Source organism: Anomaloglossus baeobatrachus, chromosome 4, assembly GCF_048569485.1.
Source record: "Anomaloglossus baeobatrachus isolate aAnoBae1 chromosome 4, aAnoBae1.hap1, whole genome shotgun sequence".
NCBI classification, from domain to species: Eukaryota; Metazoa; Chordata; class Amphibia; order Anura; family Aromobatidae; genus Anomaloglossus; species Anomaloglossus baeobatrachus.
The window spans coordinates 638831271-638845242 of NC_134356.1; the positions used below are offsets into that span (position 1 = coordinate 638831271).

The 13972-nt window shown below is 51.3% G+C and overlaps 1 protein-coding gene across 1 annotated transcript in view; it reads right to left on the bottom strand.

Moving 5' to 3' along the window:
• Positions 1-13972, bottom strand: part of XPO7 (exportin 7) — a 170789-nt gene that overhangs the window by 125322 nt on the left and 31495 nt on the right. The window contains 6 exon segments of the mRNA XM_075346454.1: positions 1660-1779; positions 1865-1885; positions 1887-1939; positions 2027-2192; positions 3580-3684; positions 4350-4415. Coding sequence (XP_075202569.1) covers positions 1660-1779; positions 1865-1885; positions 1887-1939; positions 2027-2192; positions 3580-3684; positions 4350-4415 — 531 coding nt within the window.

Consider the following 13972-nt stretch of genomic DNA (forward strand, 5'->3'; position numbering starts at 1 on the left):
TCACACTTACCCATACACTGCCCTTGGCCACCAAGGATTTCACATTTACCCATACACTGCCGTAGACCACCAGGGATTTCACATTTACCCATACACTGCCCTTGGCCACCAGGGATTTCACATTTACCCATACACTGCCCTTGGCCACCAGGGATTTCCCATTTACCCATACACTGCCCTTGACCACCAGGGATTTCACGTTTACCCATACACCGCCCTTTACCACCAGGGATTTCACGTTTACCCATACACCGCCCTTGACCACCAGGGATTTCACATTTACCCATACACCGCCCTTGACCACCAGGGATTTCACATTTACCCATACACCGCCCTTGGCCACCAGGGATTTCACATTTACCCATACACTACCCTTGACCACCAGGGATTTCACATTTACCCATACACCGCCCTTGCCTACCAGGGATTTCCCATTTACCCATACACTACCCTTGACCACCAGGGATTTCACATTTACCCATACACTGCCCTTGACCACAGGGATTTCACATTTACTCATACACTACCCTTGGCCACCAGGGATTTCACGTTTACCCATACACTGCCCTAGGCCACCAGGGATTTCCCATTTACCCATACACTGCCCTTGACCACCAGGGATTTCACATTTACCCATACACTACCCTTGACCACCAGGGATTTCACATTTACCCATACACCGCCCTTGCCTACCAGGGATTTCCCATTTACCCATACACTACCCTTGACCACCAGGGATTTCACATTTACCCATACACTGCCCTTGACCACCAGGGATTTCACATTTACTCATACACTACCCTTGGCCACCAGGGATTTCACGTTTACCCATACACCGCCCTTGACCACCAGGGATTTCACATTTACCCATACACCGCCCTAGGCCACCAGGGATTTAAACACAGGCTCTTATTCTGTCCTACACCACAAGGGATACCACCATTTACCCATCCCGTGCCCTAGACCACTGAGGATACTGATATGAACCCCCTTCTTTCCCTTTGTACCATTAACCCTTTCACCTTCAGGAATGGTATCATTACCTTTTCACTTGCATAAACCACAAGGGATGCAAAATTGTACCCCTAGACCACCACAGATGCTCATTAATAACCATCTTTTCTGCCCCAAACCACCAGGGGACAATGATACATACATCTTCTTTGCCCTAGACCACCAGGGATCCTGGCAGTAACTCATTCTCTATTATAGATGGTCTGGTATATACATATTGGAACTGCCTTAAATCTCCGGGGTTCTCATCTCTGCTTTAGCGAACAAGTGGTTAGTAAAGAATTTACTACTCTAGTTCCCTATTGGCTATGAATCCTAAAGCCGCTTTTATACTATACGATTTTTGTTCCTATCCCCACCTAGGGGTTCGTCGGGGCTTTCGTCCGCAAATACCCCCAAAATGGTGCACAACAGAGCGCACGGTGACTCATTCTGCACCATTATAGTCAGGGGCCCCATCACTGAATATGTCCAAATCTGTTTTGTGGGGGGTCAGACAGAAGCCCCGACGGGACCACTGAGTGGGGAGAGGAACGCAGTGTGAAAGCGGCCATATAGTATTATAGGGGGCTATTGTGGGATTATTTGATCAGAAAATGACTGTTTCCAAATATATGATGAGATTTACCCTTCCTTCATACTCACTTGGGGATTTTCTAAAATTCTCTTCACCCCGTCCACCAGGTGCGAGAGGAACTTGGCTCGTTCTGCATTATTAAATAGGGAGCGACGGACAGAGGCGATCTGAACCAGACATGACAGGACCTGAGGAGGCGGAAAATATTATGTTCCGGATGTGACAAATACAGACAATAGCCAGCCAGCTTCTTCTCTCCGCCTATGTACTCACCAGTGGGGAGAAGTTGGGGGGGGATGGAATGATACAGGTCAAAAAAGAGTTGTAGTGTGGAAGAGTCCAGGAAAGCTGCAAAGACAATGAACATGGCATGAAGAACGTCTTGTGACACCCCCGAATCCTCCGGCCGCTCCTTCCCCCGAATTCTCCCCTCACCTGAACGCCAGCTGGTGGGGATCTGGACCGTGCACAGGTCGTCGGAGGACTCGTCTGTGGAGGTGCCGATGAAGTCGAAATTCAGGCAGCTGTGGGTGAGTTTGAGGAGCTGCATAAGGAGGTCTTGTTGGGACCCGTCAGAGAGGAGCAAGGACTTCCCAGACGCCTTTATACAATAAAAAGGAAAAAAAAATGTGTAAAAATAAATCAGTTCTAAGCCTAAGGAAAATGGAAGGACAGTCTTATACAGAGTCTGGTCCACAGGCCGGGAGATCACTCAAAGGGGCACAGATTTAAGTAACACTTGCATCAGAGCCCTTAAGAGTAAAACGGACCCCCGTCACATAATAAACACCAGGATTATACATTGTATGCGGCTGTCAGGGGTCACGTTACAGATTTTGCACTGGGATCCTGGAGCTTAAAGGGTTACCACCATCTACTAAGATGGGCACGCTTGCAAAGTATGTAAATATAAGCAACATTGCAGATCACTTTTTATTCATATTTTCCCTACGTTCTAGAGTTAGCTCGACCTTTATTTTTTTTATTCATTGTTTACTGCTCATTGGCCATTGCTGCCTTTTATGAGAGCAGCGCTTACAAGCTGCTCCATATCGAGCAGCGCCTACAGGCCCTAACCCATGGAGCAGCCCCTACAAGGCCTTCTCTATTGAGCAGCACCTAGAAGCCCTTTCCTAAAGAGCAGCGTCTCCAAGCAATTCTCTATCAAATAGCTCTTACAATCTTTTCCCGCTTGAGCAAACTTCCAAGCTTTTCCTTATGAAGCAGCGCTTCCAAACTTTTACTTACCAAGCAGCGCTTCTAAGCTCTTCCCTACCAAGCAGCGCTTACAAGCTTTTATCTATAGAGCAGCGCTTACAAGCTATTTCCTATCGAGCAGCTCTTACAAGCTTTTCCCCTACAGAGCAGAACATACAAGCTCTTCCCCTACAGAGCAGAACATACAAGCTCTTCCCCTACAGAGCAGAACATACAAGCTCTTACCCACCGAGCAGCACTTAAAAACTCATGCCTACCGAACAGCGCTTACAAACTCATCCCTACCAACCAAACAGTGCTTGCAAGGTCTTCATAAACGAACAGCACGTACAAGCTCTTCCCTAATGTGCATCACTTTCAAGCTCTTCCCCACTGAACGGTGCTTACAAACTCATCCCTACCGAGCAGTGTTTACAAGCTCTTTCCTACAGAGCAGCGCTTACAAGCTCTTCACTAATGAGGGATAGCTGGAACGCACCGTTAGCTTCTAATTCCCCTGCAGACAAAGCTCAGGGCAACGGCACAACAATGTTTCCAAGATGTTTCAACCAGAAACAAGACAGCTGAGCTGTGTGCTGCCGGGGAATATGGGACAAAAGTGAGCCCCAAATTCTGCAATTGAATGGAGCAGAGCCCCATGTGCGTGGCCATCGCGCCATTACAATTGGGAGTATTCAAGCTGACGGCAACTTGTTCCTTTCAGTTATTTAATAACGTAGTTATGAGGAACGGGACACAAGCCTCACATCTCCTGGGCTCTCCGTCCATACCTGCTTCAAGAGGTTACAAGACAGAGTGAAGATATCAAAAAGTGAGGAGTCTCGGAAAGATGAAGCAATCTTGCGGTGCTTGGTCAGAGGGTGCGTGGCGTCTGCCTGCAAAAATGCAAACGTCATAAAAGTATCATTCATCCGTTCTCTTATCAGGCTGTGCTACATCAATAAAGCTTTACATTGCCCTGTTCACCATACAACCATGTGAGGAAGCTTAATGAGCTTTACGCTCTACTACATGGCAGAGGGGGGAGGCTCCTGCTGCAGCCACTTATGTTATGGCCACACACGGGGCACTGAGGAAGAAGCAGAGGGAGGTGGTGCTAGTGGGGAAATAATATGGCTGATTTTCTAGGACATAGAAACAACTTGGATTATTTAGCCCCCCCCCCCAACATGCAGACGCCCCTTTTGGACACACGGACGCGCCCCCCCCCCCCCCCACACACACACACACACCTGCAGACGATCCCCCGGACTTGCAGACACTCCCCCGGACACACAGACGTCCCCCCCGGACACACAGACGCGCCCCACCCCCGGACACACAGACGCCCTTCCCCCCCCCCCCCCCCCGGACACACAGGCGCACCTCCGGACACACAGACGCCCTCCTCCGGACACACAGACGCCCCCCCTCCCGGACACACAGACGCCCCCCCTCCCGGACACACAGACGCCCCTTCTAGACACTTTGCTATTCATCCAACACATTAGGCATTTCTCACGATTAACTCTTTGGCAACATTTTCGGAGGAGTTTCTTACCTGGTTGATTTCATTGGTCAACTGTGATAAAATACTGACTCCGATGACACAATAGTCCACGCTGTCCTGCGGGGGACAAGGGCAGAGTTATACACAGGAGACGAAGCTCCGATAGAAATGGGTCAGCCTGCGCTCATGTCTGCACTACTCCTTTTCTGTCCGGGTGCCATTGCTTTCTGATGGACAGAACAGGATGGCCGGGACAAGTCACTGACCCTAATAAACAGTCATGGATCCATCATGATCCGTCCACAGTTGTCCCGTCTTACATCCCATAGAAAAGACACAACCATAGAGCGAGGATCAACACAACTCGAAGGGCAAAAATGGGCTGTACATTGTCAAATGTTGGGAATTTCAAGCGAACATGACCAAAAATAAATTGGTTTAAATTAGGATTATATGATATGCTTTCTTCCATATTGATAATGTCACTTCCCTTTTTCTATCTCACTATCTATATTAAAAAGTAATTCTGAAATCTTGCAATTTTCACATTGGCATCTAGACCCACACTTCATGTTCTGTCCAGAAGACTTTTCAGCAGTCCCACTATCATCACAGACAGGATTACTATGATAGGTACCACTCTATACACTGCCGATAACACAGGATCCTACATTTACAAGTTATGTCACAGCTCACATTCCTCTTCTGCCTGTACAATGACTGATAACACACCTCATAAGTAAGAGGAGGTGAGCTGTGACATCACCTATTGCGAATGGTGGGTCCTGAGTTATCTATAGTATATAGAGGTGTTATCAGTCATTATAAAAGGAAAGGGAGGAGGTGAGCTGTGACATCACCTATTGTGGATGATGGATCTTGTGTTATGTCACAGCTCTCCTCCTCTTCCTCTACATACTCCTCCTATATACTATTTAACATCACTAGTCTACATAAATTCATTCATCCTAGGCCCCATAAACTGGAGCGCTCATAGATTTGGCTTATGAATAGAATTCCAGAATGACAGTGAAGACCGACAAGTGCAAAGCCAAACTAAAAGTGCAGAATAAAACAAAAAAAAGAAGGGAATTTTGTTTACTTACCGTAAATTCCTTTTTTTCTTCTAGCTCCTATTGGGAGACCCAGACAATTGGGTGTATAGCTTCTGCCTCCGGAGGCCACACAAAGTATTACACTTTAAAGTGTAAAGCCCCTCCCCTTCTGCCTATACACCACCCCCGTGTATCACGGGCTCCTCAGTTTTGGTGCAAAAGCAACAAGGAGGAAACTTATAATTTGGTCTAAAGTAATTCAATCCGAAGGAAGTTCGGAAAACTGAAAACCATTCAACATGAACAACATGTGTACACAAAGAACAACAGCCCGAGGGGAACAGGGGCGGGTGCTGGGTCTCCCAATTGGAGCTAGAAGAAAAGGAATTTACGGTAAGTAACAAAATTCCCTTCTTCTTTGTCGCTCCATTGGGAGACCCAGACAATTGGGACGTCCAAAAGCAGTCCCTGGGTGGGTAAAATAATACCTCGTAATAGAGCCGTAAAACGGCCCCTTCCTACAGGTGGGCAACCGCCGCCTGAAGGACTCGCCTACCTAGGCTGGCATCTGCCGAAGCATAGGTATGCACCTGATAGTGTTTCGTGAAAGTGTGCAGACTCGACCAGGTAGCCGCCTGACACACCTGCTGAGCCGTAGCCTGGTGCCGCAAAGCCCAGGACGCACCCACGGCTCTGGTAGAATGGGCCCTTAGCCCTGAAGGAACCGGAAGCCCAGAAGATCGGTAAGCTTCGAGAATTGGTTCCTTGATCCAGCGAGCCAGAGTTGATTTGGAAGCCTGTGACCCTTTACGCTGGCCAGCGACAAGGACAAAGAGTGCATCCGAGCGGCGCAGGGGCGCCGTACGAGAAGAAGGGAATTTTGTTTACTTACCGTAAATTCCTTTTCTTCTAGCTCTAATTGGGAGACCCAGACAATTGGGTGTATAGGCTATGCCTCCGGAGGCCGCACAAAGTACTACACTTAAAAGTGTTAGGCCCCTCCCCTTCTGCCTATACACCCCCCGTGCTCCCACGGGCTCCTCAGTTTTGGTGCAAAAGCAAGAAGGAGGGAAAATAATTAGAAACTGGTTTAAAGTAACTTCAATCCGAAGGAAACTCGGAGAACTGAAACCATTCAACATGAACAACATGTGTACACAAAAAAACAGGGGCGGGTGCTGGGTCTCCCAATTAGAGCTAGAAGAAAAGGAATTTACGGTAAGTAAACAAAATTCCCTTCTTCTTTTTCGCTCTATTGGGAGACCCAGACAATTGGGACGTCCAAAAGCAGTCCCTGGGTGGGTAAAATAATACCTCGTAAGAGAGCCGTAAAACGGCCCTTTCCTACAGGTGGGCAACCGCCGCCTGAAGGACTCGTCTACCTAGGCTGGCATCCGCCGCAGCATAGGTATGCACCTGATAGTGCTTCGTGAAAGTGTGCAGGCTCGACCAGGTAGCCGCCTGACACACCTGTTGAGCCGTAGCCTGGTGCCTCAAAGCCCAGGACGCTCCCACGGCTCTGGTAGAATGGGCCTTCAGCCCTGAGGGAACCGGAAGCCCAGCCGAACGGTAAGCTTCGATAATTGGCTCCTTGATCCACCGAGCCAGGGTTGATTTGGAAGCCTGTGATCCTTTACGCTGGCCAGCGACAAGGACAAAGAGTGCATCCGAGCAGCGCAGGGGCGCCGTACGAGAAATGTAGAGTCTGAGTGCTCTCACCAGATCTAACAAGTGCAAATCCTTTTCACATTGGTGAACTGGATGAGGATAAAAAGAGGGTAAGGAAATATCCTGATTGAGATGAAAAGGTGGATACCACCTTAGGGAGAAATTCCGGAACCGGACGTAGAACCACCTTGTCCTGGTGAAAAACCAGAAAAGGGGCTTTGCACGACAACGCTGCTAGCTCAGACACTCTCCGAAGAGAAGTGACTGCTACTAGAAAAACCACTCTCTGCGAAAGTCGGGAGAGGGAGATATCTCTCATTGGCTCGAATGGTGGTTTCTGAAGAACCATCAGCACCCTGTTTAGATCCCAGGGTTCTAACGGCCGCTTGTAAGGTGGAACGATGTGACAAACTCCCTGCAGGAACGTGCGTACCTGTGGAAGTCTAGCTAGGCGCTTCTGGAAAAACACAGAGAGCGCTGAAACTTGTCCCTTAAGGGAACCGAGCGACAAACCCTTTTCCAGTCCAGATTGAAGGAAGGACAGAAAAGTAGGTAATGCAAATGGGCAGGGAGAAAAACCCTGAGCAGAGCACCACGACAGGAAAATTTTCCACGTCGTGTGATAAATCTTGGCGGACGTTGGTTTCCTAGCCTGTCTCATAGTGGCAATGACTTCTTGAGATAACCCTGAAGACGCTAGGATCCAGGACTCAATGGCCACACAGTCATGTTGAGGGCCGCAGAATTCAGATGGAAAAACGGCCCTTGAGACAGCAAGTCTGGTCGGTCTGGTAGTGCCCACGGTTGGCCGACCGTGAGATGCCACAGATCCGGGTACCACGACCTCCTCGGCCAGTCTGGAGCGACGAGGATGGCGCGGCGGCAGTCGGCCCTGATCTTGCGTAACACTCTGGGCAACAGTGCCAGCGGAGGAAACACATAAGGGAGCTGAAACTGCGACCAATCCTGAACTAAGGCGTCTGCCGCCAGAGCTCTGGGATCTTGAGACCGTGCCATGAACGTTGGTACCTTGTTGTTGTGCCGGGACGCCATGAGGTCGACGTCCGGCACCCCCCAGCGGCAACAGATCTCCTGAAACACGTCCGGGTGAAGGGACCATTCCCCTGCGTCCATGCCCTGGCGACTGAGATAATCTGCTTCCCAGTTTTCCACGCCTGGGATGTGAACTGCGGATAAGGTGGAGGCCGTGGCTTCCACCCACATCAAAATCCGCCGGACTTCCTGGAAGGCTTGTCGACTGCGTGTGCCGCCTTGGTGGTTGATGTATGCCACCGCTGTGGAATTGTCCGACTGAATTCGGATCTGCTTGCCTTCCAGCCACTGCTGGAACGCTTTCCGGGCAAGATACACTGCCCGAATTTCCAGAACATTGATCTGAAGCGAGGACTCTTGCCGGGACCACGTACCCTGAGTCCTGTGGTGGAGAAAAACCGCTCCCCACCCTGACAGACTTGCGTCCGTCGTGACTACTTCCCAGGATAGAGGACGCAGGTGAAACTGCGCGAAAGGGACTGCTTCCATTGGTGCCACCATCTTCCCCAGGAAGTGCATGAGGCGCCTCAAGGGGTGTGACTGGCCTTGAAGGAGAGATTGTACCCCTGTCTGTAGTGACCGCTGCTTGATCCGCGGAAGCTTCACTATCGCTGAGAGGGTATGAAACTCCATGCCAATGTATGTGAGCGATTGGGTCGGTGTCAGATTTGACTTTGGAAAATTGATGATCCACCCGAAACTCTGGAGAGTCTCCAGGGTAGCGTCGAGGCTGTGTTGGCATGCCTCTTGAGAGGGTGCCTTGATCAACAGATCGTCCAAGTACGGGATCACCGAGTGACCCTGAGAATGGAGGACCGCTACTACAGTAGCCATAACCTTGGTGAAAACCCGTGGGGCTGTTGCCAGGCCGAATGGCAGTGCCACGAACTGCAGGTGTTCGTTTCCTATGGCGAAGCGCAAGAAGCGCTGGTGCTCTGGGGCAATCGGAACGTGGAGATAAGCATCTTTGATATCGATCGATGCAAGGAAATCTCCCTGGGACATTGAGGCGATGACGGAACGGAGGGATTCCATCCGGAACCGCCTGGTCTTTACGTGTTTGTTGAGAAGTTTCAGGTCTAGGACAGGACGGAAGGACCCGTCCTTCTTTGGGACCACAAACAAGTTGGAGTAAAAACCGTGGGCCTGTTGCTGAAGAGGAACAGGGACCACCACTCCTTCTGCCTTCAGGGTGCCCAGCGCCTGCCGAAGAGCCTCGGCTCGCTCGGGAGGCGGAGAGGACCGGAAGAATCGAGTCGGGGGACGAGAGATGAACTCTATCTTGTAACCGTGAGAGAGAATGTCTCTCACCCAGCGGTCTTTTATTTGTGGCAGCAAGGTGTCGCAAAAGCGGGAGAGCCTGCCACCGACCGAGGATGCTACTAGAGGAGGTAGAAAGTCATGAGGCAGCCGCTTTGTTAGCGGTGCTCCCAATGGCCTTTTTAGGACGTGACTTAGACCGCCATGCATCAGAGTTCCTTTGTTCTTTTTGAGACCTTTTGGACAAGGAGAATTGGGACCTGCCCGCGCCCCGAAAGGACCGAAACCTCGACTGCCCTCTCCTCTGTTGGGAGAGGTTCTGCTTGGGCTGGGGTAAGGATGTATCCTTTCCCTTGGATTGTTTGATGATTTCATCCAGGCGCTCGCCAAAGAGCCTGTCGCCAGAAATTGGCAAACCGGTTAAACGCTTTTTTTGGAAGCGGAATCTGCCTTCCACTCCCGTAGCCACAAGGCCCTGCGGACTACTACCGAATTGGCGGTCGCAACTGCCGTACGGCTCACAGAGTCCAGGACAGCATTCATAGCGTAAGACGCAATTGCCGAGGTCTGGGAGGTAATGGAAGCCACTTGTGGCGCGGCCGCTTCAATTTTCGCTTGACCTGCTGATATAGCTTGTAGCGCCCATACGGCTGCGAATGCTGGGGCAAAAGAAGCTCCGATAGCTTCATAGATGGATTTCATCCAGAGCTCCATCTGCCTGTCAGTGGCATCTTTAAGCGAGGCCCCATCTTCCACTGCAAGTATGGATCTAGCCGCCCATTGAATCCAACCTTAAACCACTTCCGGGGGAAAAGGATAACGTGTATCCTTAAGGCGCTTAGAGAAACGCTTATCCGGAAAAGCATGGTGATTCTGGATTGCCTCTCTGAAATCAGAGTGGTCTAGAAACATACTCTGTGTACGCTTGGGGAACCTGAAGCGAAATTTCTCCTGCTGAGAAACAGACTCCTCCGCCGGAGGGGCTGAGGGAAGAATATCCAGCAACTGATGAATGGATGCAATAAGATCATTCACTATGGCGTCCCCGTCTGGAGAATTAAGATTGAGAGCGCTCCCAGGATCAGAATCCTGATCAGCTGTTTCCGCATCATCAACCAGAGAATCCCCCCGCTGAGACCCTAAACAATATGATGTCGAGGGAAATTCTAAGCGGGCCCGCTTAGACGATCTGGGGCTAGGTTCTAAGTCCGAACCCTCCGTCTGGGATGTATGAGATACCCCGTGAGGACATTGTTGGTCCAACTGAGGGGGGTCAGGGAACAATGATTCAACAGAGTCCCTTTGCTGAGATACCGGTCTGGACTGCAAGGCTTCTAGTATCTTAGCCATAGTCTCAGAGAGTTGATCCTTAAAGGCTGCAAACTCAGTCCCCGTCACCTGGACAGTGTCAACAGGTGGCTCCCCCTGGGCCCCTCTTAGCAGAGGATCCGGCTGAGGAAGTGTCACAGGGGTCGAACACTGTACACAATGAGGGTCAGTGGAACCTGCCGGTAGCTGGGTCTTACATGCGGCGCAGGCAACATAATAAGCCTGTGTTTTGGCACCCCTGCCGTTCATGGGCGCCATGCTATAGTTTTCCCTGAGTAACACAATAGGGTATATAGCCAGAAAGAACTGTGCTCATACAGTGTAAATTATATACAGTACACAAATAATGTACCAATACAATACAGCACCATGGGGCTAGCACCACATGTGCTGCTTACCAGCCGCCTAAGCGGTTGTGAGGCCACCAGAGAATGTGTCTGGGTCTCCCATGAATATGTCCCTCTCTCCAGCGTCGGTGGAGCTGACAGGAATGGTTGCGGCGTCCTGACGAGCTGAGGAAGCTGTGGGCGTGGCCTAGAAAGAGCGCGAAACGGGCGCTCATACTGTGCACAGTGAGGGGAGTGGAGCATGTAAATCATACTCCAGCCCTCATTGCTGCTCGCTCCGTGCAGCGTCCCGCCCTTCCCCTGCCTGTCAGGGCTGAGGGCGGGAGAAAAAAAAAAGGGAAACTAGGCCGCAATGAAGCCGGGGACTGTAGTAATAAACGCAGCCGCCGTAAAAGCGCGGTCGCGTGAAAGTCCCCGGCGAACTACAAGTCCCAGCCGCGCCGCAGTGTCCCGTGGCAACGGCGGTCAGTGCGGTAGCCCTTACATATAAACACACTCAGCGACGCTGAGTGTGTAATGGCACATATAGACCCGGTCAGCGCCGCGGTCCCCGGTGCACTAGCACACCCAGCAAAGCTGAGGTGATGCCGTGCGCGGTCCCCATAGGGATACAGAGTACCTTTAAGATGCAGGGCCATGTCCCTGAACGGTATCGGCTCCTATCCATCAGGCTCCACAGGAGTTGTGGATGAAGCCCGGTCTCAGTGCCTGGAGACCGATAAGATCCCACTTCACCCAGAGCCCTAAGGGGGATGGGGAAGGAAAGCAGCATGTGGGCTCCAGCCTGCGTACCCGCAATGGATACCTCAACCTTAACAACACCGCCGACAAAAGTGGGGTGAGAAGGGAGCATGCTGGGGGCCCTATATGGGCCCACTTTTCTTCCATCCGACCTAGTCAGCAGCTGCTGCTGACTAATCTGTGGAGCTGTGCTGTGCGTGTCTGACCTCCTTCGCACAAAGCAAAAAAAACTGAGGAGCCCGTGGGAGCACGGGGGGTGTATAGGCAGAAGGGGAGGGGCCTAACACTTTTAAGTGTAGTACTTTGTGCGGCCTCCGGAGGCATAGCCTATACACCCAATTGTCTGGGTCTCCCAATAGAGCGAAAAAGAAATGTAGAGTCTGAGTGCTCTCACCAGATCCAACAAGTGCAAATCCTTTTCACATTGGTGAACTGGATGTGGACAAAGAGAAGGTAAGGAGATATCCTGATTGAGATGAAAGGGGGATACCACCTTAGGGAGAAATTCCGGAACCGGACGCAGAACCACCTTGTCCTGGTGAAACACCAGGAAAGGAGCCTTACATGACAGCGCTGCTAGCTCAGACACTCTCCGAAGTGATGTGACTGCTACTAGGAAGACCACTTTCTGCGAAAGGCGTGAAAGAGAAATATCCTTCATTGGCTCAAAAGGTGGTTTCTGAAGAGCCATCAGCACCCTGTTCAGATCCCAGGGTTCTAGCGGACGCTTGTAAGGAGGAACTATGTGACAAACCCTCTGCAGGAACGTGCGTACCTGTGGAAGTCTGGCTAGGCGCTTCTGGAAAAACACAGAGAGCGCTGAGACTTGTCCCTTAAGGGAGCCGAGCGACAAACCCTTTTCCAATCCGGATTGAAGGAAGGAAAGAAAAGTGGGCAAGGCAAATGGCCAGGGAGTAAAACCCTGATCAGCGCACCAGGATAAGAATATTCTCCACGTCCTGTGGTAGATCTTGGCGGACGTTGGTTTCCTGGCCTGTCTTATAGTGGCAATGACCTCTTGAGATAACCCTGAAGATGCTAGGATCCAGGACTCAATGGCCACACAGTCAGGTTGAGGGCCGCAGAATTCAGATGGAAAAACGGCCCTTGAGACAGCAAGTCTGGTCGGTCTGGTAGTGCCCACGGTTGACCCACCGTGAGATGCCACAGATCCGGGTACCACGACCTCCTCGGCCAGTCTGGAGCGACGAGGATGGCGCGGCGGCAGTCTGACCTGATCTTGCGTAACACTCTGGGCAGCAGTGCCAGCGGAGGAAACACATAAGGCAGTTGAAACTGCGACCAATCCTGAACTAATGCGTCTGCCGCCAGAGCTCTGTGATCTTGAGACCGTGCCATGAATGCCGGGACCTTGTTGTTGTGCCGGGACGCCATTAGGTCGACGTCCGGCATCCCCCAGCGGCAACAGATCTCTTGAAATACGTCCGGGTGAAGGGACCATTCCCCTGCGTCCATGCCCTGGCGACTGAGAAAGTCTGCTTCCCAGTTTTCTACGTCCGGGATGTGAACTGCGGATATAGCGGATGCAGTGGCTTCCGCCCACAGCAGAATCCGCCGGACTTCCTGGAAGGCTTGCCGACTGCGTGTGCCGCCTTGGTGGTTGATGTATGCCACCGCTGTGGAGTTGTCCGACTGAATTCGGATCTGTCTGCCTTCCAGCCACGGCTGGAACGCTTTTAGGGCAAGATACACTTCCCTTATCTCCAGAACATTGATCTGCAGGGAGGACTCTGGCTGAGTCCAGATATCCTGGGCCCTGTGGTGGAGAAAGACCGCTCCCCACCGTGACAGACTCGCGTCCGTCGTGACCACAGCCCAGGATGGGGGTAGGAAGGATTTCCCCTTCGACAATGAAGTGGGAAGAAGCCACCACCGAAGAGAGGCTTTGGCTGCCTGAGAAAGGGAGACGTTCCTGTCGAGGGACGTCGACTTCCTGTCCCACTTGCGGAGAATGTCCCATTGAAGTGGACGCAGATGAAACTGCGCAAAAGGAAGTGCCTCCATTGCTGCCACCATCTTCCCTAGGAAGTGCATGAGGCGCCTCAAGGGGTGTGACTGGCCTTGAAGGAGAGATTGCACCCCTGTCTGTAGTGAACGCTGTTTGTCCAGCGGAAGCTTCACTATCGCTGGAAGAGTATGAAACTCCATGCCAAGATATGTCAGTGATTGGGCCGGTGTCAGATTTGACTTTGTGAAATTG